General features: G+C 29.9%; 2 protein-coding genes across 3 annotated transcripts; one reads left to right on the top strand and one right to left on the bottom strand.

The window, feature by feature from the left end:
- Positions 1–245: 245 nt before the first annotated feature.
- On the top strand, positions 246–24,893 carry LOC122518058 (prominin-1-A). The gene is made up of 17 exons (XM_043636731.1): positions 246–362; positions 1,415–1,807; positions 2,940–2,995; positions 3,311–3,486; positions 4,715–4,902; positions 8,039–8,134; positions 12,159–12,361; positions 16,648–16,783; positions 19,659–19,829; positions 21,803–21,902; positions 22,476–22,670; positions 22,766–22,988; positions 23,331–23,630; positions 23,708–23,866; positions 23,967–24,100; positions 24,653–24,703; positions 24,773–24,893. Exons 1-17 carry the CDS (start codon positions 347–349, stop codon positions 24,792–24,794), a joined length of 2,619 nt encoding a protein of 872 aa, XP_043492666.1. The 5' UTR covers positions 246–346; the 3' UTR covers positions 24,795–24,893.
- Positions 24,804–27,560, bottom strand: LOC122518059 (insulin-like growth factor-binding protein-related protein 1). Of its 2 annotated transcripts, none has more exons than XM_043636732.1 (4): positions 27,313–27,560; positions 26,677–26,875; positions 25,818–26,124; positions 24,804–25,405 (listed from the first exon to the last, which is right to left on the bottom strand). In XM_043636732.1, exons 1-4 carry the CDS (start codon positions 27,525–27,527, stop codon positions 25,236–25,238), a joined length of 891 nt encoding a protein of 296 aa, XP_043492667.1. In that variant the 5' UTR covers positions 27,528–27,560; the 3' UTR covers positions 24,804–25,235. The 2 variants fall into 2 exon arrangements, with proteins under 2 accessions (XP_043492667.1, XP_043492668.1); XM_043636733.1 differs by having other exon boundaries at positions 25,818–25,989.

Raw genomic sequence — 27,560 nt, 5'->3', positions numbered from 1 at the left:
CCCACTCTCAGTTTCGCACCACTAATATGTTTTCACGTGTATAGGAATATACTCGTGTGTGTATCTGTGTATTCATATATATCACTTTTTTGTCCTCTTCTTCTTTCTTTCTCTCTCTTTCTTTCACTTCATTTCGATCCAAGCCAAGAGTTCGACAACATCGAGAGAGAGAATTTGAGAGGCTTCCTGGGGAAGCCTCTGCACGAATTCTGTAAAACGACAGTCAGCTCGTGGCGGTTGTACGGCAACATCGTATTGCCTCGTTTCTTTCTTTTTCTAATATTCTTTTTTTATATCTCTCTCTCTCTCTCTCTCTCATGCGAGAAGGCAAACGTCCGAACAGAAAATGGCCCTGATCCATGGCACGTAATATATTTCTCGTTTACCATACCTTTTCTATATTTTTCCACTTGTTTTCAATTGTTCTCAATGGTATCGCAAATTCCTGAAAAATAAATTGAAAAATAAACCTAGCCCTTTCGGTCTGCATTTTCCTTTTCACTTTAGACAAACGTGACACGTCGTCAAATTCTCTCGCATACGAAAATAAAGTCTTAGTTTTGTCAGTTTTTAGATTCTTCCTTTATTTCTTTCTCTTTTCATCTCGTTTTTGACAGTACTTTTACCCATTTATACGTTTCTTTAAAGTTCCCCCTTTTCTTTTCCCCCCGTTCATTCGCAAACCGTGGACAAATTCAATTTTCGCGAAGGATACGTCGGGGGAGACTCGCGATGAAAACAAAATCAACGGGAGGAAGAGAAATATGGGGGTGGGAAGGGGGGTGGGAGGAATACGATAAGGACAGAGAAACTTTCATCGTTCTTCGAGGAAATATAAAAGAAAAAGGAAACAAACAAATACGGGAAGAACTATTTCGGTGGGGGTGGTAATGGTGGTGGTGGGGGTGGTGGGGGTGGTGGGGGTGGTGGTTTGATCTCGCGTCATTGGTGTTTATTTTTCCTCGATCAGTTCGATCCTTTATTTTTTCTTTGCCTTTGAAAATTATTCTTTTTAAATATTTTTTCGAATATAACGCGAAAGAAAAAGTATGAACGTTATTTTAAACGTAACAAATAAATAAATTATTTATAATTATTAATATATTTTATTATTTTTATTATTTTATTATATTTTATTATATTTTATTATTAATATTTTATTATTAATATATTTATATAATTATTAAAATATTTTAAAATTAAATATGACGCGAATATTTTGTTTAAAAATATGTGTGAATTGTTGCAAAATGAAATATGATCGAAAATAAAACAAACAGCGAGTTTTTCCTATTCGTGGACGAAATATTTCAATCAAATTTTTCAATTATTTATTTATTAACGAAATAATCAAAAATAAAATGTAAGATTTATATAATTATTATAATATAATTAAAATAAATATTTATTTCAGGAATCTTTCTCGTTGTCATCGCGATCACGATTGTTCACGCGGAGGATGATTGTACGATGATCGTAGAAATCGATAATAACGATGATAATTGTACGATTAATAACAACAACGTTGCTTTAAACATTGTTAATGAAAATCGACGCGAACAATCGTACGCTACGATGGATGTTTATACGGAAGACAATGTTAAAAATAATACAAACGTTTCACATTTGTGGACACCGTCGATCGCAAAGGATTGGGAGGAACAAGCACCGAAACTAAATTTTCCTAAAACAATATCGGAGGGTGATTTCAAGATGACAACTTTACGTCTCGAGGAAGATGCACCCTTCCTATTTAATTTTCTACGAAGTTTTCTCGATCTCGTTCATCCGTACGACGTACCGATCGGTAAACGAATATCATTTATAAAAATATTACCTTTTTTTATGTTGTTTAAATAATCCCCTTGTATGTTCATAAAAACAAGCATAAAAAAAAGAAATTCAATTTCATTCGTATGACATAAAATAAGGAAAATACTTCGAGAATACTTCATTCGTTTGATATTTAAGGTATAAAAAAAAAAAGAAATGTTTATAGAAACGCACACACACGTGTTTGTATGCGTTTAGCAAAAAAAATCGAAAATAATACTCACTCTAAGCTGTCTATTTTCTTCTAGAAATTACATCTCGTAATATTTTCATTTCAAAGCTGAATCTTACTGATGAATAACAGAAATAGAGAGAGTGAGAGAGAGAGAGAGAGATGTTTTACCGTGGGCTTCCCTTGATCGTCGCTTTAATTCTCTCTCTCTCCCAACGTTCCATTACGGAAAGCGCGTATAGTGCATGCATACAGATGACTCGATAAATAAATTCGAAATGCAGTCGTATCTCCCACTATTGCGGTTCGTTTGCAATTATATTCGCTCGTCGTACGCGTTCTCGGTTGTTGCTTTATGGGAAAATTATGAATATCGATCATCCACACAGAAAATAATAATACTTTCCTTATACTATTTTCTATCAATGTGTACAAAAAATAACGTTCTTTCAAAATTTCATTACTTTCGAACAATAATATTAATATTTTAATAATAATATTAATTTATAATAATTTTATAATATTTTCAATATTTAATTATTTATAACGTGGACAAAAATTTATAAACATGATATTATTCAATCTTATATAAATTAAACAACAATTATATTTGTTTATATACTTTTATCATAAATGTTTAATACATTGTATATTACTTTTACTATATTTCCAATGCAATCCTATTAATCTGTGATTCACCTTCTTTTTTATATCTTTTCTAAAATGAATACAAATTATAGAAATCATTGATCTTAGATAAAAATAAAACAATTTATTATTATACAACTATGAAATATTTTAGAAGAATTTTAAACCGAACATAATATTTCGAGCAACGAATTGCAAAAACCCTTTACTAAATTATAAGTATAAAAAAAAATGAATAAAATTTCAAATCAATAATTCAATTAAATGTTACATTATATCTCCACAGGTTTATTGGTAGAAACTATGGAGAACCGTATTACCACTTCAAAATTAATATCGGAAGTAAGTAGATCACTCTGGTATATGAAATATGTCTCGTCAAATATATTAGTGAGAATGTCATGTAGAAAGAGAGGAAAATAGAATAAGTGTAAGAGTAAGAGAGAGAGAGAGAGAGAGAGATAGAAATAGTTGAAAATTCGCGTAAACCATGTCATTCCAAGAACGAAAAGCAATTTGGTCGATCGTCAAAGTCATTCTCGCGAAGAGAAAGAAATAAAGAAAAATAAAAAGAGAGAGAAAGAGAGAGAAAGTAATCGTTTTTATGGGATTTTCTTGATGTTAGTACGTAAATGATGATTTTGATGATGATTACAGTCGATGCACGTCGAGGCAATATTTTTAGCGACAATCGGTGTCTGCTGCATCATGGCCTGCATAGTACCTGGCACAGAATTCTGGCTTGCTTGCCGTCCAATTAGAGAGGATTACAAACCCTGCCGGTATCCGGAAGTCCTTGCGTTTCTTCTGGCAGCTTTTGTCTTCCTACTCGGGTAAGTCGAAGGTACCATATTCATTTTAAAGATATTTTACGAAGGATAGTGAATGAGAGAGAAAGAAAGAAAGAGAGAGAGAGAGAGGGTTCGTCGTCCTCAATGGAAACGAATTTCTCTCCATTCTCTCAGAAAATCTGTAATCAATGAAGAAGAATGGATTCAAATCAATTCCATCCATTTGCATCTATTCTATCCTCTACACCACCACCCACTCCTCCCCTCTTCATTCACCTCCACCACCATTTCGCTACTCTCTATCTCTCTTCACGTAGAGTATAATTATAATGTGAACGATTAATCAAAAAACTAGACACGTGTATTAGATCTTTTGTGAAATATTTTCAACCCCCTTTGGTTTTTTAATCAATTTTATATATATATATATATATATTATTATATTTTTATTATATATATTATTATATAATTTTATATATATATATATTATTTAATAAATTTTATATATATATGTGGGATGCAAGCACCTCGAGGCCAAACACTTAAGTAAGCGTTCATGAGGAGATTGGACGGTGGGCCCTGGATAGCTCAATGGTTAAAGGCACTCGCTCAATGATTAAAGAAACAGTCGAAAGCAAAAAATCCGGGTTCGAGTCCCGATGCAGTCAGTTCAACAAAAAAATTTCCAATTTTTTCACGAATCCTACATATAATTTATAGAGAAAGGTTAAAAAACAAAATGATAGTATTTAATGATATTTGAATGGTATTTAATTAACATAAAATATAAAACATTATCCATGGTAAATTTTCGAAGAAGGGAACGATGCAAAATACATTAGAATTTGATTTTATCGATGTTTCTAACGAAACAAGAGGAGAAGAAAAAGAAAAGACCTATCGACAGTTACCTATGGTGTTATATACGGTGAACAAATTACGCGAATCAATTTTAGGGTTGCGCAAAGACGATAGGGGAGTGTATATGGTAGCTCTTGGTAGGAAAGTTTTAGATTTAACCAAGTTTTCTTACAGAACATTCAATTTTGTTCTTACGAAAGAAACTACGGGCTTGAAAAAAAAACGTAGGGGAAAATGAGAGAGAAATAAAGGGAAAGAGAAAGAAAGAATGAGAGAGGGTGGGAAGAAAGGGGAATAAAGGAAAGTAGAAACAAGAAACAATTTACCTGTAGCAAACTCGTGTTACACATTGGATAGGCCCATAACGATTCTCCATCGAACGATACAATCTTCGATACAATTTTCGTAGCTCGTGCATGGTCACCATGATGGTTTGCAACGAATACGCGAGAACTGGAATCGAGAAGGTTCCCGTGGTCGTGGAAACTGCATTACGGGATCTCGACGACTATCATCAAGATACGACAACACAATTGAGAAAATGTCTCACGAGAAGTCTCGATGTTGCGAGCGAAGCCATACTTGCTGATTTAGACAGTAAGTAATAGAAATATCTAATATTAGAATTAAAAAATAAATAGAATTTGAACTTCTAGTATTATTTGAATATAACATTGCATTTAAAATAATATTCTATTTAAACGAAAATTGTATTCTTTTAATTCGAATACTGAAGGTTCTATCGTGTCTTTTAACTTTCCCTTTTACGAATTCTAGTCATTTCTCATACCTATTCAACCCTACCAAAAAGGTCCTTTCTGAAATCAACAGCAAACTTGTTTTACTAACACCAATTTTTTCCCAACCATTCATTCATCCATTTAAATCGAGGACTTTTAAATAGAAACGAAACCGTTGATTTACAATAGAGTTTTACTATAAAAGAAATACAAGAAATGAATTCCATTTAAAAAAATTTCCCTTCTATTCATTTTTCTATTTGCTCATGTGTCTCTGAATTTTTTTTCCCTTGAATAATTTTGTAAGGAAAGATTAAATCTTGTTTACCTTTTTCCTTTCTTTCCGAAAGGTAGAAAAAGGTAGAAAAAGGTCAAGAGATTTTTCGAAAGGCACGTACCTCCAATAGATTTTCTTACTTACCTATTTCTTTCTATTATTTACTTTTATTTTACTATCCTTTTTCTTCCTTTTTTTTCCTTTAAATCCTGGTTCTTTGAAAGCTTCCGCTATCCTAACGATCCTAACGCACGTTTCCGATTCTTCGAGTTTTTCTACGACACGGAAAACCGTACGATTTCAAACAGAGTCCGAAAATCTACTACACAAGTTTTAAACAATTAAAATGATTTTTATATATATTATGTTTAATTGTAAATAATTATAATTAACGATAGTTTTTTATTTTATAGACATTTAAACTTTTTCTTCGTATCCGTCGTACAAAATTTGATTGAAAATCTCACATAAAACGTGAACACATTAAATTATAAGATCGAAATTTATTTACGTTTAAAATATCAATTAGTCAAGTTTTAATGGAACATTTATTACGGTACATTACTTTTTCGAAAATTCAACTCCAAAGTATCTTTTCAATACCTGCTTTTAATTGTACAATGATTACAGGATAAAACTGTAACGCTAATAACACCGAAACTAATTTTGAGTTTGTTTTCCAAAACTCGTCCTCCCAGTGGCTTCGATGAGATAGAATTTTTAATTTTGTTCCGATCTGGCTAGCTTGTTTTCCACTGGCTAATATTCTACTAGAAGCGAACCACGAGAGAAACACAGACAAAAAGAAGCAGAGAGAACCCAAAACTACTTTTAATAGAGTTTTAATGGAATCACCTAAGATCACTCCTTTCTCTAAACATTTTCCCTTAAACAAAAGTAATTAAAATGTTAAGAATATTACAGATAAATAAGTTTAAATAAAAAACTTACGTAAATCGTAATTGTAAATCAAATTAAAATAAAACAATAAGTATAATATAATGTATCAATCCATAAGAAATTAAATAGAATAAACCTGATTAAAAAATTATTATATGTAAATGACGTAAAATAAAAATTAAATATATATAAAATAAAAATATATATAAAATAAAAATTAAATACAATAATCCACATAATCAAACATTAGAACATATTGAAATAAAAAAAAAAATTACTATATGTAAATGTAAAATAAAATTTAAATAAAAAATACAATAATCCATAATCAAACATTAGAACATACTGAAATAAAAAAAAAATTACTATATGTAAATATAAAATAAAATTTAAACAAAAAATACAATAACCCACATAATCAAACATAAGACTATATTAAAATAAAAAACAAAAGGGTTTTAAAATAAAATAAAACAATCTAACAAAAGACAATAACGAAATACACTCAAATATTACTAATAATGAAATGACAATGTAAATGAGTAAGCAATTAACAGAGTATGGATTTAACATGATCCAAACTAGGAGGTCATAATCCGAAGTTCGAGTTGAAGTCGATATACAGCATTTTGCTTGCATCGAAGGATTATCAGAGCATTGTAGGTAGGAACCCTATCTTCTAATGAACATCCATCGAGAGTAGAAACGCATAGACGTCTAATGAAAGCTATCGACAGTCTGTAATCGTCGTGTAATAGGTCCATCGACGGGTACGTTAACAACCCGAACGCAAATTGCGATCGTTAGCATAATGCAGCCGCCGACATTACCTACGGCGTTTGCTACAAAGCCCTTATGCACCCTACACTGTCATTGACTTTCGATTTTCCATCTCCATAAGATAGATATATCAAGATTCTAGCACGAATATATGCAATATTTTGTATATAAGTAAGCAAGTATACAGTGCAAGTGTTTTAACACTGTATAACAATCTAGGTCTTCTATTTTATTTTTTGGTATACTTCAACACCAAAAATTAACATTATTTGGAATATTTTTCTTTTATTCTTCAATTTCTTCACGTTACCAATTATTATCAAGATTCTAGTACGAATATATGCAATATTTTGTATATAAGTAAGTAAGTATACAGTGTAAGTGTTTTAACACTGTATAACAATCTAGGTCTTCTATTTTTCTTTTAGTATACTTCAACACCAAAAATTAACATTATTTGGAATATTTTTCCTTTATTCTTCAATTACTTCACGTTACCAATTATTTCATGCATTTTCCATTTTTTATTTTTCGTGTTACACTTACACTTCGCAACGTGAAATATGACATTTTTTCTTCTCGTATTTTCACAGAAATTTATAAACAAATAAATCAATATTTAATACACATTTTATTAATCTCGAATTTAAATATTGCATTTAATTCATAAGTGTTAATTAAATTATCAATGAACACAAAGGCTCAAAATTCTCAGGAAATATTAAATTGTTACTGTGAGAAGGTGGACCAACCATTTGGAATTCCTATCAGTTAGAGATAACGAGTAATAGTTATGAGGATACATAAATTATCAGATCCACGAGATGGGAAAGATATGATTAATGATTATTATCGTAGTATAATACCTTAGATTGGTAATTTGAATGCACGTCACGAAAGGATCGACATTATTTCTTTTTTAAATATCCTTCATCGATGAAAGAAACATGATCAGTAATATGAAATATGATTAATTATATCAACCAAAAAATAACATCATAATTATCAATTATTTTTGACTTTTTAATTGTTAAAGACGTGGAAGAATTGCTTGGCAAACCAGTGCAAGGAGAACTCGCATCTGAAACAGGCCTTGACGTTGCATTGGATGCACTCATGGATCTAGCAAATGGTAAATGCAATGATTACAAAATAATAACAATATGTATTTTTTTTAATTGACTTCGAAAAATTAATCTATGATTATTTTTCAAGATATTTACGTTATTCTTCCTTACATTATATTAAAAAATATATATTAAAAAATATATTTAAAAATATATATGAGCCGTTTATTTTGAAAGTGGCCTAACTCCATATAACCTTAAATTGAGATATTTAAAGGTTTGCGTTTCAATGCAATTCAAAATATACGTAAAGAATAACAATGAGTTATGTTGCTTAAGTGTATCTAAAGGTGTTCAATTTACAGTTTCTATTAAAATAATGGCAATTATTAAGTGAATAATATGCGTTTTCTTACCAAGAATGGAGTTGGGCCACTTTCAAAATTAACAACCAGATTCGTTATAAAATTTGAAGGAACCGAAGTCCATTCAACATAATTTAAGATGCTTCAAATTGCGAAAAAACAATACTTATTTTATTTTACATATCTTTGTAACACTTTAAAAACATAAATTATGCGATTCAAAATATTTTGTACAAACATAAATTACAAAACAATTTTCTACTCATCTACATTTTGTGTATGTGAAAGGGATTTAAAGAAATCATGATGTTCCGGTGGTATATATCGTAATAAGTCAATTATGTCCTTGAATTTTGCGGTTGTAATTTGTCTTATATTTTTATACAGTGGTGTCAATACAATATTTTCGAACTTTCTTGGTCTACCCCGACGTGGTATTAAATTCAGGACTTTCAAATTTTCGTTCTCATTCGTTGATGTCTTATAGAAAATCTTATTCATTTTTGACAAAACGCATCCAACATATTTTTAACCAGTTTATTGGTTCTCCGTTAGAATTCTTGACCCTTTTAAAAATTGCGTCTTCTAATAATTTTGTTGATACAAAATCTTCTTGTCTCATTTCATGTACAATAAAGTTATTACCTTTCCGACACTTTTTGATAATATTGTAATACTCTCGGGGGACAAACAGTAAATTATTTTTTTTTAATGCCATTTCTACCACTCCAAAATCTCTACTCCTAATGGAGTTAGGCCACTTTCAAAATAAACGGTTCAGTGATTCAACTAACTCTGAAAACTTATGTGTCCAGAATGACCGTATTTACTCGGAATATAAAAAATCTTAAATGCTTTATTGATAGATAATTTGAAGCTGTACATGTTACCGTGGGTAACCGGAAAAAAATGAAAAATGGAGTTAGGCCACTTTCAAAATAAACGGCTCATATATATATATATATATTAAAAATAAAATAAATATTTCTATTTATTTGATTTTTTGTTTATATTAATAAAGCTAGTAATAGAAGACCAATCCTCTCGTAAATCTAAGAGTAAAACATAATACCAACAATCTGTCTCGAGTTTCATCTTTCAAAACGTCTTTCCATTCGAGAAGAAGCTTATCCTCAAAGAATAATTGGCATTAGCTTGTGTGTTAGAGTGTTCATAGTATAAATACATATATACTTACATACATATATACTTATATAGGAGAATATATGATACATAAGAGAAGTGTATATGTTCAACAAAGTTGAAAGACAGAACAGCACTAAAATGTTTGCATATTCATAGTTCTACAATAGACACATGTATTATATACATAGATATATGTATGTAAGTATGTACTACGTTTCTATACAAGCCCAAGGAAATACGGTATATTAATTTATACAACGAATGTTCTCGTATACGTAGAAACGACATAGTCGTTTACTTATTGCTTCATGCATCAAGTAAAACCCTACCCGAGAATCGAAATTATTCGACGAATATTAATAACCCTTACACGTAGATATTTATGTTTTATATATATGTATGTGTGTGTGTGTTTGCGTACGAACACGAAAATATATCACATCTTGACAAGATTTTTATCTTCAACACATTGCATGCAATTTATTTTGAATTTAACAATATTTAATATTTTATTATTAACAATATATTTTATTTTATTTTATATAAATAATATATTTTATATATTTATAAATTAGTATTTAAATAAAAAATGCTAAATAGTTTTAACAACGTAGGTAAAAGTTTTAAACAATATGACTGAAGCTTTAAATGTTATCACGTTTTATATATATATATATATTAAAATTAAATAAATATTACATTTATTAAAAGATTGAAATAACTGACACTCTAGTTTAAATCGATCATTATTACTTTTATTATTAATATTCATATTAATCCAAAATTCTATAAACTAGGCATACCCGTAATGCACATGAAATATCTACATGCGATATACAGTGGTATCTCTAATTATAACATATACCAACACCTTCCCATAGAGATGCCAATTCCTAATGAATGATTTATCTCCATAACTTGGAACAGGAAGCCCTTTTAACGTCGTTACCATGCTAATTCGAAACCGAACCATAGCTTTAATTCAAGCACTGACCACGTGCATATGAATGCAAGAAACTAAACTGTACATATGAACTAGACTTATTGTTAGTTAATAACGATGCACTAAACCACCCCCACCCTTCCCCTATTCTACGTCTACAAAAACATTCTTAAAAAATATAAATCATATTAGTATAATTTTTAATTACTTTTCACGATAATCATTGTTAAATCGAATGAAAATTACCGTAAACATTTATATTATTTAACTTAACTTCAAAAAATGAATTCATTTAAACGAGTTACGTGATTTGTGATACAAAAGTTTACCGTGATTTGTAATTTATTTTGTAGGAACATTTTGATTGGCTGACATAATTGAAATGCATAAATTTGACGTTATTTTCAAACGATTAACCATAACACATTGCATGCATCATCTGTGTATGTATTATATATGTATATATATATATATATATATTATACACTTATAAATGTATTTCGTGAACGCGCGAACATGGTGAAAATGTAAACGACAGGGTTGTGCAAAAGACACACGTTTCGTCACAACGTGGTTGGTTAAGGTGGTACGAGAAGCTTGCAAGGCTGGTCTTGAAGAGAGAACTCCGGAACGTTAAGTGACCTTCTCGACTTAAAGTGTCACTTAGTCACAGTACCGAATTACTAACTGTATTACTAACTAAATTAGAACGTGTTACCAGAACTACGCTTCCTACGTTTAAAGTCTTACATGAACATGTATCTTTACATATAAATATCTCCTTGTTTTACATTAATTATTAACAATTTATATCTTTTTTTATTTCTTTTTTATATAAATAAATTATTCTCAGAATCGATAGAAACAATTTTCTACTTTGTTTAATTATATTATTATAAATTTGTAGAATATTAAATTATAGATAATTAAATGATTATTCGTAGATAATTAAATTATTATTTGTAAATATTATTGTAAATTTGTAGAATAAATTCAGAATGTACGCGTGTATGTAATATTTAAAAATTGAAAAAAGTCTCCATGTTTTCGTCGATCCTAATTAGTTATTTATTTTCCATATAATTTGTTGTATTTAACCAATGAAAAATAGCCAGAGACTATGGTATATATATACCTGGCACAATTTTCTCGCGGATGCTTTAATTTTCACGAAAATTTCATTCGCCCGAGTATATACGAAGATCAAGGGAAAGAGAAGAAAGGTAATTAAATTCTCAACGTTCTTACACAATGATGTACTTTTTAATTATGATAACGATATTTTCATTAACGATATCAACGTTGACTTTGCAAATATTTCCTTGAATGGATGCAACGATCCAGACCGGGCTAAAACACTGCCCAAGGCAACAATGTTTTTCTCTATTTTAATTAGACCCGTTTATACAATAAGTTGATTCTTCACAAAGTATCAAAAGATCCAAAATTCCAATATAAAAAACTCAAAGTATCAAACAATGATAAAAATGTACTAAAAATATTCGTTAAATTATTCATCAAATCGATGATTTTCATTCAACTTCTTCTTCTCTTTCGCAAACATGTGTTCTAAAACGTATGAGTAAGTGTCGATGATTTTAATTCGTTGAATAAAATTCGATGCAATTGTTTCAGCAAGTCAAGAACTATCGAACAGAGCTGAATCTTTATTGAAAGAAGCAGAAAAAGCACGAGATCTCGGTGCACAATTGAATCAAGAAACCGATGTGATTAAACGAGATTTAGAAAGTGCAATCAGAACGTGTTCTGCACAGGATCGTCCTCTCTGTTCTGTCATTGATCCATCTGGCTTACGTTTCACTCTGCATATGGAACAAGTAAATAACATTTTTCAATCTTTTATTAATCCTTCCGATATATGAATGATATACATTCGTAGAAATAGAAATTGTTTAACCCGATACACGTCTTAGTTCTCGTGCATAATAAAAAAGAAAATATTTACCCTTTGTAATCGAAGAATTGAAAAATACATCGATAAGGATACGTGTTTCGGTCTTATTAAAATCTTCAAAAGAAAAGTTAATAAATAATTTGATTAATCCGTTAGTTCGTTTGTCCATTTATTGAATAATTCAATGAGATTTTCTTTCTCTCTCTTGAAATTTAAATAATATCCCGTTGTCTTATAAAAGAGAGAAATAGTGGTTTGATACAAAGTTAATTGTTCATTTAATAAATAATATACAGTCATTTCTAAATGAATTCGAGTGTCTGTTCTGTCATTGATCCATCTGGCTTACGTTTCACTCTGCATATGGAACAAGTAAATAACATTTTTTCAATCTTTTATTAATCCTTCCGATATACGAATGATATACATTCCTAGAAATAGAAATTGTTTAACCCGGTACACGTCTTAGTTCTCGTGCATAATAAAAAAGAAAATATTTACCCTTTGTAATCGAAAAAATGAAAAATACATCGATAAGGATACGTGTTTCAGTCTTATTAAAATCTTCAAAAGAAAAGTTAATAAATAATTTGATTAATTCGTTAGTTCGTTAGTCCATTTATTGAATAATTCAATGAGATTTTCTTTCTCTCTCTTGAAATTTAAATAATATTCCGTTGTCTTATAAAGAGAGAAACAGTGGTTTGATACAAAATTAATTGTTCATTTGATAAATAATATACTATCATTTCTAAATGAATTCGAGTGTCTGTTCTGTCATTGATCCATCTGGCTTACGTTTCACTCTGCATATGGAACAAGTAAATAACATTTTTCAATCTTTTATTAATCCTTTCGATATATGAATGATATACATTCGTAGAAATAGAAATTGTTTAACCCGGTACACGTCTTAGTTCTCGTGCATAATAAAAAAGAAAATATTTACCCTTTGTAATCGAAGAAATGAAAAATACATCGATAAGGATACGTGTTTCGGTCTTATTAAAATCTTCAAAAGAAAAGTTAATAAATAATTTGATTAATTCGTTAGTTCGTTAGTCCGTTTATTGAATAATTCAATGAGATTTTCTTTCTCTCTCTTGAAATTTAAATAATATTCCGTTGTCTTATAAAAGAGAGAAATAGTGGTTTGATACAAAGTTAATTGTTCATTTAATAAATAATATACTATCATTTCTAAATGAATTCGAGTGTCTGTTCTGTCATTGATCCATCTGGCTTACGTTTCACTCTGCATATGGAACAAGTAAATAACATTTTTCAATCTTTTATTAATCCTTCCGATATATGAATGATATACATTCGTAGAAATAGAAATTGTTTAACCCGGTACACGTCTTAGTTCTCGTGCATAATAAAAAAGAAAATATTTACCCTTTGTAATCGAAGAAATGAAAAATACATCGATAAGGATACGTGTTTCGGTCTTATTAAAATCTTCAAAAGAAAAGTTAATAAATAATTTGATTAATTCGTTAGTTCGTTAGTCCGTTTATTGAATAATTCAATGAGATTTTCTTTCTCTCTCTTGAAATTTAAATAATATTCCGTTGTCTTATAAAAGAGAGAAATAGTGGTTTGATACAAAATTAATTGTTCATTTAATAAATAATATACTATCATTTCTAAATGAATTCGAGTGTCTGTTCTGTCATTGATACATCTGGCTTACGTTTCACTCTGCATATGAAACAAGTAATAACATTTTTCAATCTTTTATTAATCCTTCCGATATATGAATGATATACATTCCTAGAAATAGAAATTGTTTAACCCGGTACACGTCTTAGTTCTCGTGCATAATAAAAAAGAAAATATTTACCCTTTGTAATCGAAAAAATGAAAAATACATCGATAAGGATACGTGTTTCAGTCTTATTAAAATCTTCAAAAGAAAAGTTAATAAATAATTTGATTAATTCGTTAGTTCGTTAGTCCATTTATTGAATAATTCAATGAGATTTTCTTTCTCTCTCTTGAAATTTAAATAATATTCCGTTGTCTTATAAAAGAGAGAAACAGTGGTTTGATACAAAATTAATTGTTCATTTGATAAATAATATACTATCATTTCTAAATGAATTCGAGTGTCTGTTCTGTCATTGATCCATCTGGCTTACGTTTCACTCTGCATATGGAACAAGTAAATAACATTTTTTCAATCTTTTATTAATCCTTTCGATATATGAATGATATACATTCGTAGAAATAGAAATTGTTTAACCCGGTACACGTCTTAGTTCTCGTGCATAATAAAAAAAAAAATATTTACCCTTTGTAATCGAAGAAATGAAAAATACATCGATAAGGATACGTGTTTCAGTCTTATTAAAATCTTCAAAAGAAAAGTTAATAAATAATTTGATTAATTCGTTAGTTCGTTAGTCCGTTTATTGAATAATTCAATGAGATTTTCTTTCTCTCTCTTGAAATTTAAATAATATCCCGTTGTCTTATAAAAGAGAGAAATAGTGGTTTGATACAATGTTCATTGTTCATTTAATAAATAATATACTATCATTTCTAAATGAATTCGAGTGCTACGAGATTCGCTTTCGATACGTCTGTTAATTTGTAGAGGAAAGAAAAAGAAAGAAAAAAGAAATAATGAGAGAGAGAAGAAAAAAAAAGTGTTTCTACGAGAGATAAGTAAAAAGTAAAAAGTAAAAAGTAAGAAGAAAAAGAAAAGAAAAAAACAATAATCTCTTATCTCATGAATTTAATGAACTTCCCTTATCCGAAGATTATCTTTTATTCGTTGCAATTACAAAGTCCACTATTCCCTTATCTTTTTTTTTCTTTTTTTTCTACTTTTTATCTACGAAATGAAAAAAAAAGAAAAAAGAGAGAGAGAGTAGTTGGTGTGTTCGTGAGAAAATCGAATTGAGAATCAGGAAGACTGAAAGGCGGTGTCCGAAATGGATAAAGGATTTATCCCTAGAGTTGGTAACGTGGAATAGAAAGAGACAATAGGATAAACGCTTAACTACGTAGGACAGGCATGACTAAAAGAACGTAAGGAAGACTTTTCAGAACAACCAACTGCACAAACTGAGTCCTCTTTTACCTGAATTCTTTTGTGAAATATTATTCTTACAAATTTTCACAAACGGAAAAAAGAAAATTCATTTCTCGTTTTCGTGACCTTTCTTTTTTCCATCGAAACACCGACATATTTTTATTTTCATTTTTATTTTTATTTTATTTAAATCGTGTTTAAAAAATCATGACTACGATCATCTTCGTCGAATACAAAAATATTCTATTTAAAAAAAAATAATATTAATAATAGAAATAGAATATAATTAATAATAGAAATAATAGAAATAGAATAATATTAATAATCGAAATAATATTAATAATATTAATAATAGAATAATAAATATTTTCTAACATAATTCGAGTAAAAAAACTGATTACTAAATTTTTTATTATTAAAAATAATTAACTGGTGTCGCATTTGTTTAAAGTCGTTCTATTTTATTTCCCCGAAGGAAAGTAGAAGCTTATCGAAAGGACAAAAAAGGATAGAAAAGAAAGGATTTTGACGGTCAGCGAATCTTATTCTTTTAAGCCGAGAAAAAAGAAAAGAGGATTGTGTCTTTGTCGAAATGTCCTAAATGTATCGAACCATTTTAAAATCGTAATTCAAAAATGAAATAGAAAATGTTAGTGTAAAAATGCTTATTGTTTTATTATAGAAATCACAAATTTATTTCAATTTTTATTTAAATATTGTATAAAACAAAAATCTGTACAATTATAGATAATTATAAATAATCATTTATATTTTATTTTTAAATTATTATCGTTAAAGTATCCTTGACGCGAGTAAAGTTCCATAAAAAAATTCATTCGTACGTATAATTATGGGATTTTTATTTATATGGGTCAGTAGTTCCTTGAATTTTTATTTATATTTTTATTTTATATTTTATTTTTAAATTATTATCGTTAAAGTATCCTTGACGCGAGTAAAGTTCCATAAAAAAATTCATTCGTACATATAATTATGTGATTTTAATTTATATGGGTCAGTAGTTCACACTAAACGAATCCTATATGGGGGATGGTGGGAGGGGGTCGACCGAGTAACGATAGAAATCTACCCCATAAATTATACCTCGTATTTTAATATACGCTTTAATCAACCGTTATCTTTTTAATTGTAAAATATTTTTGCAGTTATTAAGGGACGATCGTATTTTGCGTTTACGCAGCAACAGCAAAGAAAATCTCACGGATGTTGGACGTCAAGCACGAGGGGAGTACCTCTACGTGCCCCATTACATCGCAAGAAATACTTTGGATGCGAGAAATCGTAGGTAGAATACGATCAAACCTATTTCCTTGACGAGAATTCAACGTGACTGATGAGGGGGTAGGGGAGGGGGGTCCTATCTTGTTTACAGTACGATAGATTTTGCTTTTCCTTTCCGTACCGATAAACCAATATAAAATACAATGGAACCGTGTTCATCATTTTGGAAAAGATAAAGCGAGTTATTGAATAATAATTGAAATATATTTTGTATATAGGTCAATCGTTTCCAATAATTTAATATATGAGCCGTTTATTTTGAAAGTGGCCTAACTCCATTCTTGGTAAGAAAACGCATATTATTCACATAATAATTGGCATTATTTTAATAGGAACTGTAAATTGAACACCTTTGGATACACTTAAGTCAACATAACTCATTGTTATTCTTTATATTATATTTTTTGAATTGCATTGAAACGCAAACCTTTAAATATCTCAATTTAAGGTTATATGGAGTTAGGCGCCACTTTCAAAATAAACGGCTCATATATAAGTCATATTTTATGATATAATATATGTTTAAGATTGTAGACAAAAAAAAAATCGTCAGGTAAAAGAAAATATTTTCAAATTCTTTCGATCTCTCGGTAAATAAAATTTCAGTAAAGTTTTTCTCTTCTTTTTTTATTTTTTGTTTCAAATTATAGTCGAACTGATAGACAATATTTGACTTCGAAAGAAAGCAAGAAAGAAAAAATAAGAAACAGAATGAACTCGGCAGGATTATATTGAGGTATAATAAATAAGGATTACGATGGATTCTTCTACTAAAAAAAAAAAACTGGTGTGTGTACTTATGTACGCACGTAAGAAGTTAATACTTCTTTGCCGTACCAAAACGAACATAACCTCAATAACCTCAAAAATAACTTCAAAAAAAACTTCAAAGAAAAAAAATAACTAATATAATATAAATAAAATAAATAACTAATATATAATAAATAACTAATATAACTAAATATAACTAAAATATAATAAATAACTAATATAACTAAATATAAGAAAGATATATTGAATTACTTCACGCGTCAACTGTCATGGCGCGGTTACAGCATTAGTTCTCGCTTCGATCATTTAAGTAAAGCGGCGCTGCGTACGATTAATATTTGATTGGGTGACCCGCTTGAGAAAAAAAGGGGGGGAAGAAGAAGAGAAGACAACTTCAACACCAACATGGTGTCGTTTTTCCAGACGCTCGGAACAAAATCAACTCCCCGTTACATTTTCCCCAACGCGCCAAAAGAAGTATAACTTGAAAAACTATTCTTTTTTTAAACTATGGTAAATTTGATCATAAAACACACCACTTTCTAAGCCAGAAGAGCAATCGTTATTTCGTTTTCAAGAAAAGCTAACGTTGGCGTTTCTTTCCTGTACAGTAATGGGAATAAAACCTAGGAAAAGAAGAAGAAGAAGAAAACGTAGGGAAAAGGAAGAGATAAAAAAGGATGCAAAAAAAAACAAAGAAAAAGAGAAAGAGAGAGAAAAGAAAAAGCTTTGATAGAGGAACGAAACGTGGTAAATGCCAGGAGCAAACACCGTCTCGTTTCTCGCGAAGATACCGTATACGGTCAAACCCCAATGGTGGCATCCGTTCAAACTTGGCCAATGAGGGAGGAGGAGGGGGAATGGGTGATTGATGCCATGGGTGGACAATGTTGACGATTGCTCGTGTCTCACCGTGTCTCGGACCTGTACATTGACTGACTCTTCTTCTTCTTCTTCTTCTTCTTCTTCTTCTTTCATTTCTTTCCATCTCGTCCAATCTCGATTCAACGACCTTTGCTTTCCATCTTCTTTCTCTGTCTCTCTCGTGGTTAAATTGAGGGCAATAGGGGATGGTGGTGTGACGGTGACACCCCTCATCATCTAATGCGAAATCCATATCGTGTTCTATTAACCCCCGAAGATAAAAATGATGGGTAAGAAAAAAATCAACAAAAGGAAAAGATAAAGGAAAAAAAAAAAAAAAAGGTTCGGGGAGATATTTGAGGTCGACCTCGGTCCATTATGTTCTCGTTGTAGGAACAGAGTGAGTAGACCCAGCTCGAGCATACCACCCCACCCCCACCCCCACCCTCACCCCCACTCCCATCCCTGAGCTTTGCCTAAAGAGAACAATGACTTTACGCCCGTGGAATGGCGTAATTCGTCGTTTATTATTCACCTTCTGTGCTTGATCGTCTTAATAAATCTTAGATGATTTTCCCAAGAAAATTACCCGAATAACCGGCCACCTCTTCTCTTCTTATTGAGAGACCGTGAATTACGCTGGTGGTTTTCAAGTAAAAATCGCATGACCAGTCATCGTTAGTTTCATTTCACGTCTATCGATTTTTCTTGAGTTTTTTCTTTTTTTTTTTTTATTTTTAAATCATAACTCTTCTTAGGCAACTGTAAGGACAACATTTTATTACATTAATTAAACATTAATTAAACATTAAAAAGAGGGGGAGTATATAGAAATAGATTGTTTTGTAAGATGTTATTTAACAAATATAATAATTTAATAACGTTACTAACGTAGAAATAAAAATTTAGGATGAATTTTCATTCGGTCGCGCGTTATTTATATTTTTTTATTTTTATATTTCAAGCAAGATTAATGCATCCCCCTAATGAATAACTCCGGGTTACGGTGAAAGTTTGCTAAAATTTTGTTTGTCTTTTTATTTTATTTTATTTTATTTTCATCGAAGAAACGGTAAATCGTTAACGATTCGTGAAAATTTTTAACATTCGCGTTTAACTTACGAAACGAATGATTTCTCGCTACGTTTAATTACCACTGGTACGCGTTTAAATGAAAAGGAGAGTATATATCGTAGAAAAAAATAATTAGAATGAAATGATTTTGTTTATCGTTTCGTAGAAATACGTCGGGAGATAAACGTGGCACGTGCCAGGATTTTCCAGAAGACGAGGATCATGGAAACGAGCAGCACGGAATTTTCGAAACAGCTCAAATCTGCGAAAGGTATCGCGGATTATGTTCTACCCTACGTCATAGCATTCGAGCAGAATAGGTGGTTGGTTGGTCTAGGTACGTATATAAACTATTCTTCCTTCATATTGCGTTCAATTTCAACGGGAGAAATTTTTGAAATTTTGTTATCCTTTAAAACGATAATCAAATAAATTCGTGGGTGCCGCGACTAGTCGAGCAACGATATTTCAATCAGATGAAAATTCAACTTATTTTTATTGCAATTAATTGTCAATCAAAAGTAGATCAATTTTTGTTTCAAGTATTTTTGTGTCAGGTTATCTCAAGTACTTGAAAAATCTAACTAAAATTACTAAATTTATGTAACTAAAATTATGTAGGACACCCTGTATGTATATTATAATTTTCTATTTATCTATGAGAAGGTACGAAAGTAAATAAATGAAAAGAAAGAAAAAAAAAAGGGTTGTACCTTTCGTTCTTTCAAAATAATATTTAAATAACAATTTTTCTTGTACCTTTAGGTAAAATTGACGTCATTCGTTGTTTATTTTTCTAAAATATCAAATTCAACCTAATAATCCTAGATACTTATCTATTATATCTATCTATTTATCTATCTATGTCGAAAATGGGACAAATCCCGTAGCAAACGTTAAGACGTATAAACCAATTTCAAAGTTTCTTACATTGAGAATCGAACAAGCTAAATCTTTTATTCCACAGAAATAAGTTCTGTCGCCCTCCCCTCCCCCCAACTCCCACTTCCTCTTCCCTGTTGAAGCACCCTTCAAAATATAACCCAATACACACTGATTTATCCCATACTTAAGAACGACTTATACGAAACTTGACGTTCAAAGTTTGCAGGGTTGTACTTCTTACTTCGGCAAGATTCAATTTCATTTTCTAACAATCGTACAATTTTATAGATTTTCTCTTTCGATCTTTCATTCGTTGTTTTTTACCCTTTTATTTTTTCTATTAACGATCAAAATTGTTACGAGAAAAATTATTCGATTTGACGAACACGAGACGAGAACAACAATTTTTTAATGACTCGTTTGTTAAAAAGAAAAAAATCCACGTGAATTCATGCATAGAATTACTGCACCCTAAAAAGATTTTTGTTTGAAAATAAACTATTAAATTATTCATCGAAATTATCTTATTTGATTTTTATTTATATGACTTTCCCGATAATAAATAGAATTTATACTTTGGAAAGTCATACATAAATAAAAATCAATAAAAGAAACTTAGTCGAGATTTTTATAGAGGATAATAAATTAGTTTAATGTTCGATTTCAAAATAAACGGTTCGTTGAATTTATTCTATGTATTTTTAGATTATAATATACTCTTTCTTTGATTAATTAATAATCCATTAAGATATAACACACTATCTAATGTATTTTACTAATATCTTACGAGTAGATTGTTTAAACTAAAATTATTATCTAATAAAATATTATATCGAAATTGTTTAATATTTAATATAAATATATATACTTTGTATTATTTTTAATTAATTGATTCTTATTTATTCATGACAAAAATACACACACACAGACAGACAGACACCTATACTAATACTAGAATCTTCCTATAAACCCATTCAACTGTCAATCAACTGTGGATTATTTCTTTCTTTCTTTTCATAAAATTTCGTATCGTTACCTTCATCTAAAAAGTTTCACTTAAAAGAAAATAAAAAACACTCTAGTGTAATCATTGAATTTTTTCTCTAACGTTTCACCTAAACACGCGGTATGTTTAATTACAATTCTTTTAAAAAACAACTCATGCGTTCTTCAAAGAGAATTTAAACGGGCGTCCTAGTTTAACGAGAAACTTGCAAGCTTAATTGTTCATTCTCAATGTGAAATGATGTGCTTGAATCGCAAGTAAAAAGGAAAAGAAAGAAATGATTTTTCCTTTCGGAAACGGAACGTCAAACAATTTCACGATAAAAAAAAAAAAAAAAATAGCATCGAATGTAACAACGTCATAGTTTAATAAATCGATGAAAATAATATAACTCGTCCTTCGATTTTGTTGTCGGACAGGTACTTTCCTCTGCATTTTACCCGTCTGGCTATTATTACTCGGTGCACTGCGTTGTCATTGCAAATCCTCCGAGAATAAAGTACGACCAACCCTCTTGTGGTAAGTTTTACATTAAAATTTTCGAAATTTTATTTAAAAATTAAATAATTTATGTGAGCCGTTTATTTTGAAAGTGGCCTAACTCCATATAACCTTAAATTGAGATATTTAAAGGTTTGCGTTTCAATGCAATTAAAAATATAGAAAAGAATAGTTTTTCCCCATTAAACTCATAGATATAATAAAAAAGATAAAATAATCACATTTCATAGGAAAGGTTTTCCATTCCATTAAAATGCAATATATTAATTCTAAATTTATTCTTTAACAATACAAATTCAATTGAAATATCAAATTCTTACATTCGATAAATTCATAATGATCGTAATAATGAAAATGATTAAAATAATGATATGGTAATGAAGCTTTTAGAGTCCAAACTTTTCTATCACCGATAAAATTGACATTAAAAATGAATTAACTTTCTAATGACGCATCTATCAAGATAAGGAATATTAACGAAAAATAGATAAAACTCGTCAAATGTATTAACGATATGAACGATAAATAAACCTTATCGGAATCGTTAATGAAAATATATATCTATCAAAGAATTTCCTATCGTAATTTCAGTACCGTGTTTACGAGTTGCTTCATTTCGATTGGTTTATGGGGTATATTCGCAGCAAGTTTAGGATTATCTGGTCACATCGAGATGATACTTTGTCGACCACTTCACGATCCTGAATATCGTACATTGGAAGCTGTTTTGGAAACCCGAGCCTTTTTAGGGAAAAGGTTGAGCGTACCTTTGAAGGATATGTTCGAGTAAGTCACGTGATCTTAAAATAGGAAGAATAAGATAAAAATTTATCTAAAAAGATAAATATTAAATATTATCTTACTGTGTACCGTCCGATTAGAAAGTGCGAAAAGAACGAAGCTGCGTATACTGCGTTTAGGCTTGATCGTACGATACAATTAGAACAACTTACGGAACATTGGATGTGGACTGGAATGTCCAGAGCTAAATCTAAATTAAAAGTTGATTTAAAGGGTTTAAAAATATTGACACCTAACTTGCACCAACGACTTCAGAATCTTCTTTACGCTTGCGGACCAAATCTTACCGAACATAGAATTATGGTAATATATATTTATAAATTAAATTAATATAATATAATTAAATATAATATATATATATTAATATATAATATATAATATAATATATAATTAAATAATATTTTTTTGTTGGATGAAATTTATTATAATAAAAAAAATATATAATATAAAAAATACTATATAAAAAATAATAAAATTACTATAATAAATAAATTATTTATTATAATAAATATTATAATAATTATATATTATAATAAATGATTTATTATAATAAATCAAAGGATATTTAATTCAATCTAATTTATCTAATCAAATAATACACACACACACACACACACACACACACGCGTATTTATATTTGAACAGATACAAGGACCAATTTTAAGCAAAGATCCAAACGCCCTATCAGATCAATTGGACAGCATTGCACGTCAACTCAACGATAGAAATGTTGCGAGAAATTTGCAAATGATTTCTTCCAATATGAGAGATTTAACATCGAGAAGAATAAAACCATTGATGAAGATACAAGATAATTTGATTTATCAAATAGCCGTATTGGAATTACAATTGTTACCATTTCAACGACAAATCAATCAATCGATTTCACATTTAAAAACGATTCAATATTACATCGATAATCAGGGTGATAAAATAGCTCAATTGGTAGATAAGATTTTCATGACTTTTTTTTTCTGTCAATACTCTTAATCGATATTTCATATATATATTTTTGTTTTCAGAAAGGAAAAACATTTATAAATCGATTAAATAATTATTTCGATCAATGGAGAACTCACGTGATTTCCGAAATGGACAGCGGTGTTTCGAAATGTCGACCATTATGGGAAATACTCAAAGGAATCAGATTTCTTTTGTGTAATCACATTTTAGGTCCTCTAGTACGTAAACACAAAACCAAAAATTATTTATATTTTGAATAATATTTTGTATTTTGTATTTTTCATTCATAAGAAATTGATGCATGTATTTTGTTTTTAGAACGGGTTCTGGTTCGCTACGTTGATATGTGCAATTATTATGATAATCAGCACACCGATTGCTCATATTTTATCTTTGGTATATCGAAGACCGTCATTTTCGAAGAAGGATACATCTTTGTTGTCGATGAGATCGTTAGTTTTATTATTTTTATATGATTTTATTTACATAGAAATTTTTCTTTCCGTACGAACAACAACAATTACACCACCAACCGCGTTTCCGACCCAATTTCCACCCCCTTCGATTCGATCTCTTTATTACTCTTGTCTATGTGTCTGTGTGTGTGTGTTTATACATATATACATAGTTGGAATAAGCAAGTAGCACGTTGAATACGAAACTACAGCTTTTGATCGATCTGAAGCACCCTAAGTCGCTAACAAATGAAACAAAATCGACGAATAGTTTGAAGCTTGTCGACTAAGCTTTGGTAAACTTTCACCATTGAACAATTTTAACGTATCTGACAAAGGAAGAATCATCTCGAGCTATTTCTCTACGATTATCTATGAATCATTGAAAATTGTCTCTAAGTGCATTCGTTGAAAAATTAATATTCACATTAATTAAATTTATAATGATATGTTTTATTAAAAAAAGAAGTAAGCTAATGAAATATTTTTTTTTTAAGGATCGTATTATATTTTTACACGATACGAACTTACAGTTTTTTATTTGTCCAGAGGAAGTCCGGATACCGTGGTGGTTGATCGTGGAACTTGGGAAACTCCACCGTAAGTGATTGATTTTATCCAAATTTTATAATAAATAAAATAAATTACGAATGAAAACAATGTGTACAGGCCCTCGCAAGAAGGATGGTGATCAAACTGATTAGGAAATGGAAGATCTTTAATAACGTGGATACAATTTCGTTAATTATTCCAAATATTTGGAACGTTAGATAATATTTATTTGTATGTTACTTAAACCCGATAAAAATAAATAATAAACCGGGTTTATATAGAAAAATGCGACACATATTGTTGTTGTGGTGTGTAAATGTTTCTAATAATATGAATAATATTATTCTATTATTATTTTCTTTTTTCTTAAATATCTAAAAACATTTCATTCGACCCCCATTCGTACGATCGAAAAAGAAAAAGAAGAAGAAAAAATAATTATTGTAATAACGATTTTTCTTCTAGACGAGGAGGATGATTAATGTTTCCCCTTCTTCCCCCTTGATTCCGTTCTAATCCAGTTTCCATTTTCCACCACAATCTAACTCAGGTTTTCTACGAAATGTAATCAGGAATAATTTTAAACAATCGATACTTGGGAAGTTGCTGCTGCGTCTCCTATCGAATTATTTGCCATGCAATAGTACGTTCCAACATGATCTTTAGTCAAACGTGGTAGTTGAAGCCAAGAAGTTTTCGTCCAAGATTTCGGATCTATATTTTTTTCAACGCTGATCACGTATTCCTCATCTTTCAAATCAAAATTATTCGTGATAATTAATTCGATAATATAAAGAATTATCTATAAACACAGTGTTGTATCTTTAACACTAGATTTACGGATTTTTTAATGAGCCAATTTGACTCATTGCAAACATTTATTTATCATATATATGTAACTTAAATATTAATATAGATCCTTAAAATTATAATACAAAAATAATAACTATAATATTAAATATATAAAATTATAAAAAATTAATAAACAACATATGTGTTGGTTTTTAGTTACTTAACGAAATATAAATAATTCAATCAATGTTTGTAAGCGATTAGAAAAATAATGAAACAAAACTATCCGTAAATCTAGTGTTAAACTCGTAAGAAAAGAAAAGAATAAATACAAAACGAGAATATTTATCGAACGAATGAAAATTCTTACTTGTTTTAAGTTTTAAAACTTTTTTCCCGTCAGGGGAACGAAATTCCCAAAAGATATCAGGCACAGGGAAACCTTTAGTCTCGCAAGCAAGTAGAACAAGCTGGCCAATATTCGAAACGACATGTTCCGTGTAAGAAACGATCCACGGTCGAGTTGGGCAAGGACCAAGCTGCTGTAATTTCAAAGACAAATGACTTTTCAGCCTCATGGCTTTCTCGTGAAGAGCGCATGGGGTTTCGTAAGTCACTTGGTCGCTACCACATGCCGGTGTCTGTTCCATGCAGATACAGATCGTTTCAGCTACGTCCTAAATCAAAAACTAAATCTGCAATATTTACGTTAGATATTTATTTATTTTCATTCACATTCCAATTTAAAACAAAAGTATATATTCGATATGAAAAATCAATCATGCAAGGAGTAGGAAAAAGAAGAAAATACATTTCTCTTTCATTCTATCCAATCAACTTGATTATTTGATTGCGCGAGTTCTCTTATATCGTATCGAATTATATCCGTTCTGCTTGATTATTTGATTGCACGAGATATTATCATTCGACGCCTACGAAACGAAACAAGACGAGATTACTTTCACTCGCTCTACGATGGATCTGTTAAGTTTGTCGAATTAACATTAACGTAGGAGGACGACACATTATTATTATAATAATAATAATATTAATCATAATATCGTATACGAATTTATACATCGTGCAATCTTGTGGTTTTTATTTTTTTGTTAATTATTTTCTGTTTTTCTTTTTTTGTCTCTCTCTCTTCTCTTTCGGATTTAGAAAAATATTATTAAAATGATATATATTAATTATAATTATCTTATACGATAAATTCAAATCTATACCTCTTTCTGAAGATCGTTACGTAATTGGCAAAAATAATTCCTCGCACAGAGACCATCTTTACGACTATTAGCGTATGGTTCCGTTATACTCGAATTCCAACAAGGTTCACCACCGAGACGAGCACATATACCTGCCTTACAGCAACCGCAAGGATCGGATACGGATCCCAAAAGACACTTTGACGGATTCTCCGGACATCTATATTTATACATAAGTTTATTATAATACCAATCATTTTACCAATCATTTACATTTTTAATTATCGTATTTAATTTGAATGAATGAACTTTTTATCATCTTAACATTCAGACAGAATATTTCAATCGAAATGATAGATGAGAATCAAAATAATAAACCATGTCACACACACACAGTTTCATTCAATTCAATTTGTTCAAAATTATAATTGTATTAATGTAACATGTCAAGTATACAAATCATATGAATTAATTGTTTAACAATATCATCTTAACATTCAGACAGAATATTTCAATCGAAATGATAGCTGATGAGAATCAAAATAATAAACCATGTCACACACACACAGTTTCATTCGATTCAATTTGTTCAAAATTAAATTTGTATTAATGTAACATGTCAAGTATACAAATCATTAAAAATTGTAACTTGAATACCTGTATTCTCCGCATTCAATGCACCCTGGCAATTTATTATCCTTCGACTCATGCGACTTGGATTCTTTCACCAATGACCCAAACAATATGGGACTCAAATCAAAAGTAACCGAGGTGCGATCCTCTTGATGCGAAGGTAACGTTGAAAAAAGGAGAAACAAAAAACACGAAAAGGATGACGAGGACAACCATGAAAATGCTCCGTTGCGTGTCATGTTGACGACTGATACGAGATCGTGATACCACTA

Source organism: Polistes fuscatus, unplaced genomic scaffold, assembly GCF_010416935.1.
Source record: "Polistes fuscatus isolate 324 unplaced genomic scaffold, CU_Pfus_HIC Scaffold22, whole genome shotgun sequence".
Taxonomy (NCBI): Eukaryota; Metazoa; Arthropoda; class Insecta; order Hymenoptera; family Vespidae; genus Polistes; species Polistes fuscatus.
The sequence above is the reverse complement of the archived record's forward strand: the minus strand, read 5'-3'. Positions and strand labels throughout refer to the sequence as shown.

Bases quoted from the DNA above. Each gene is read 5' to 3' on its own strand.
- LOC122518058 (XM_043636731.1), top strand. The intron at 1,808-2,939 runs GTAAACGAATAT...ATATCTCCACAG, and splicing joins TCCGTACGACGTACCGATCG to GTTTATTGGTAGAAACTATG. The intron at 22,671-22,765 runs GTAAGTCACGTG...CCGTCCGATTAG, and splicing joins CCTTTGAAGGATATGTTCGA to AAAGTGCGAAAAGAACGAAG.
- LOC122518059 (XM_043636732.1), bottom strand. From the start codon at position 27,527: ATGACACGCAACGGAGCATTTTCATGGTTGTCCTCGTCATCCTTTTCG. The intron at 26,125-26,676 runs GTATAGATTTGA...TTTTTGATTTAG, and splicing joins GTAACGATCTTCAGAAAGAG to GACGTAGCTGAAACGATCTG. The intron at 25,406-25,817 runs GTAAGAATTTTC...TTGATTTGAAAG, and splicing joins AGTTTTAAAACTTAAAACAA to ATGAGGAATACGTGATCAGC.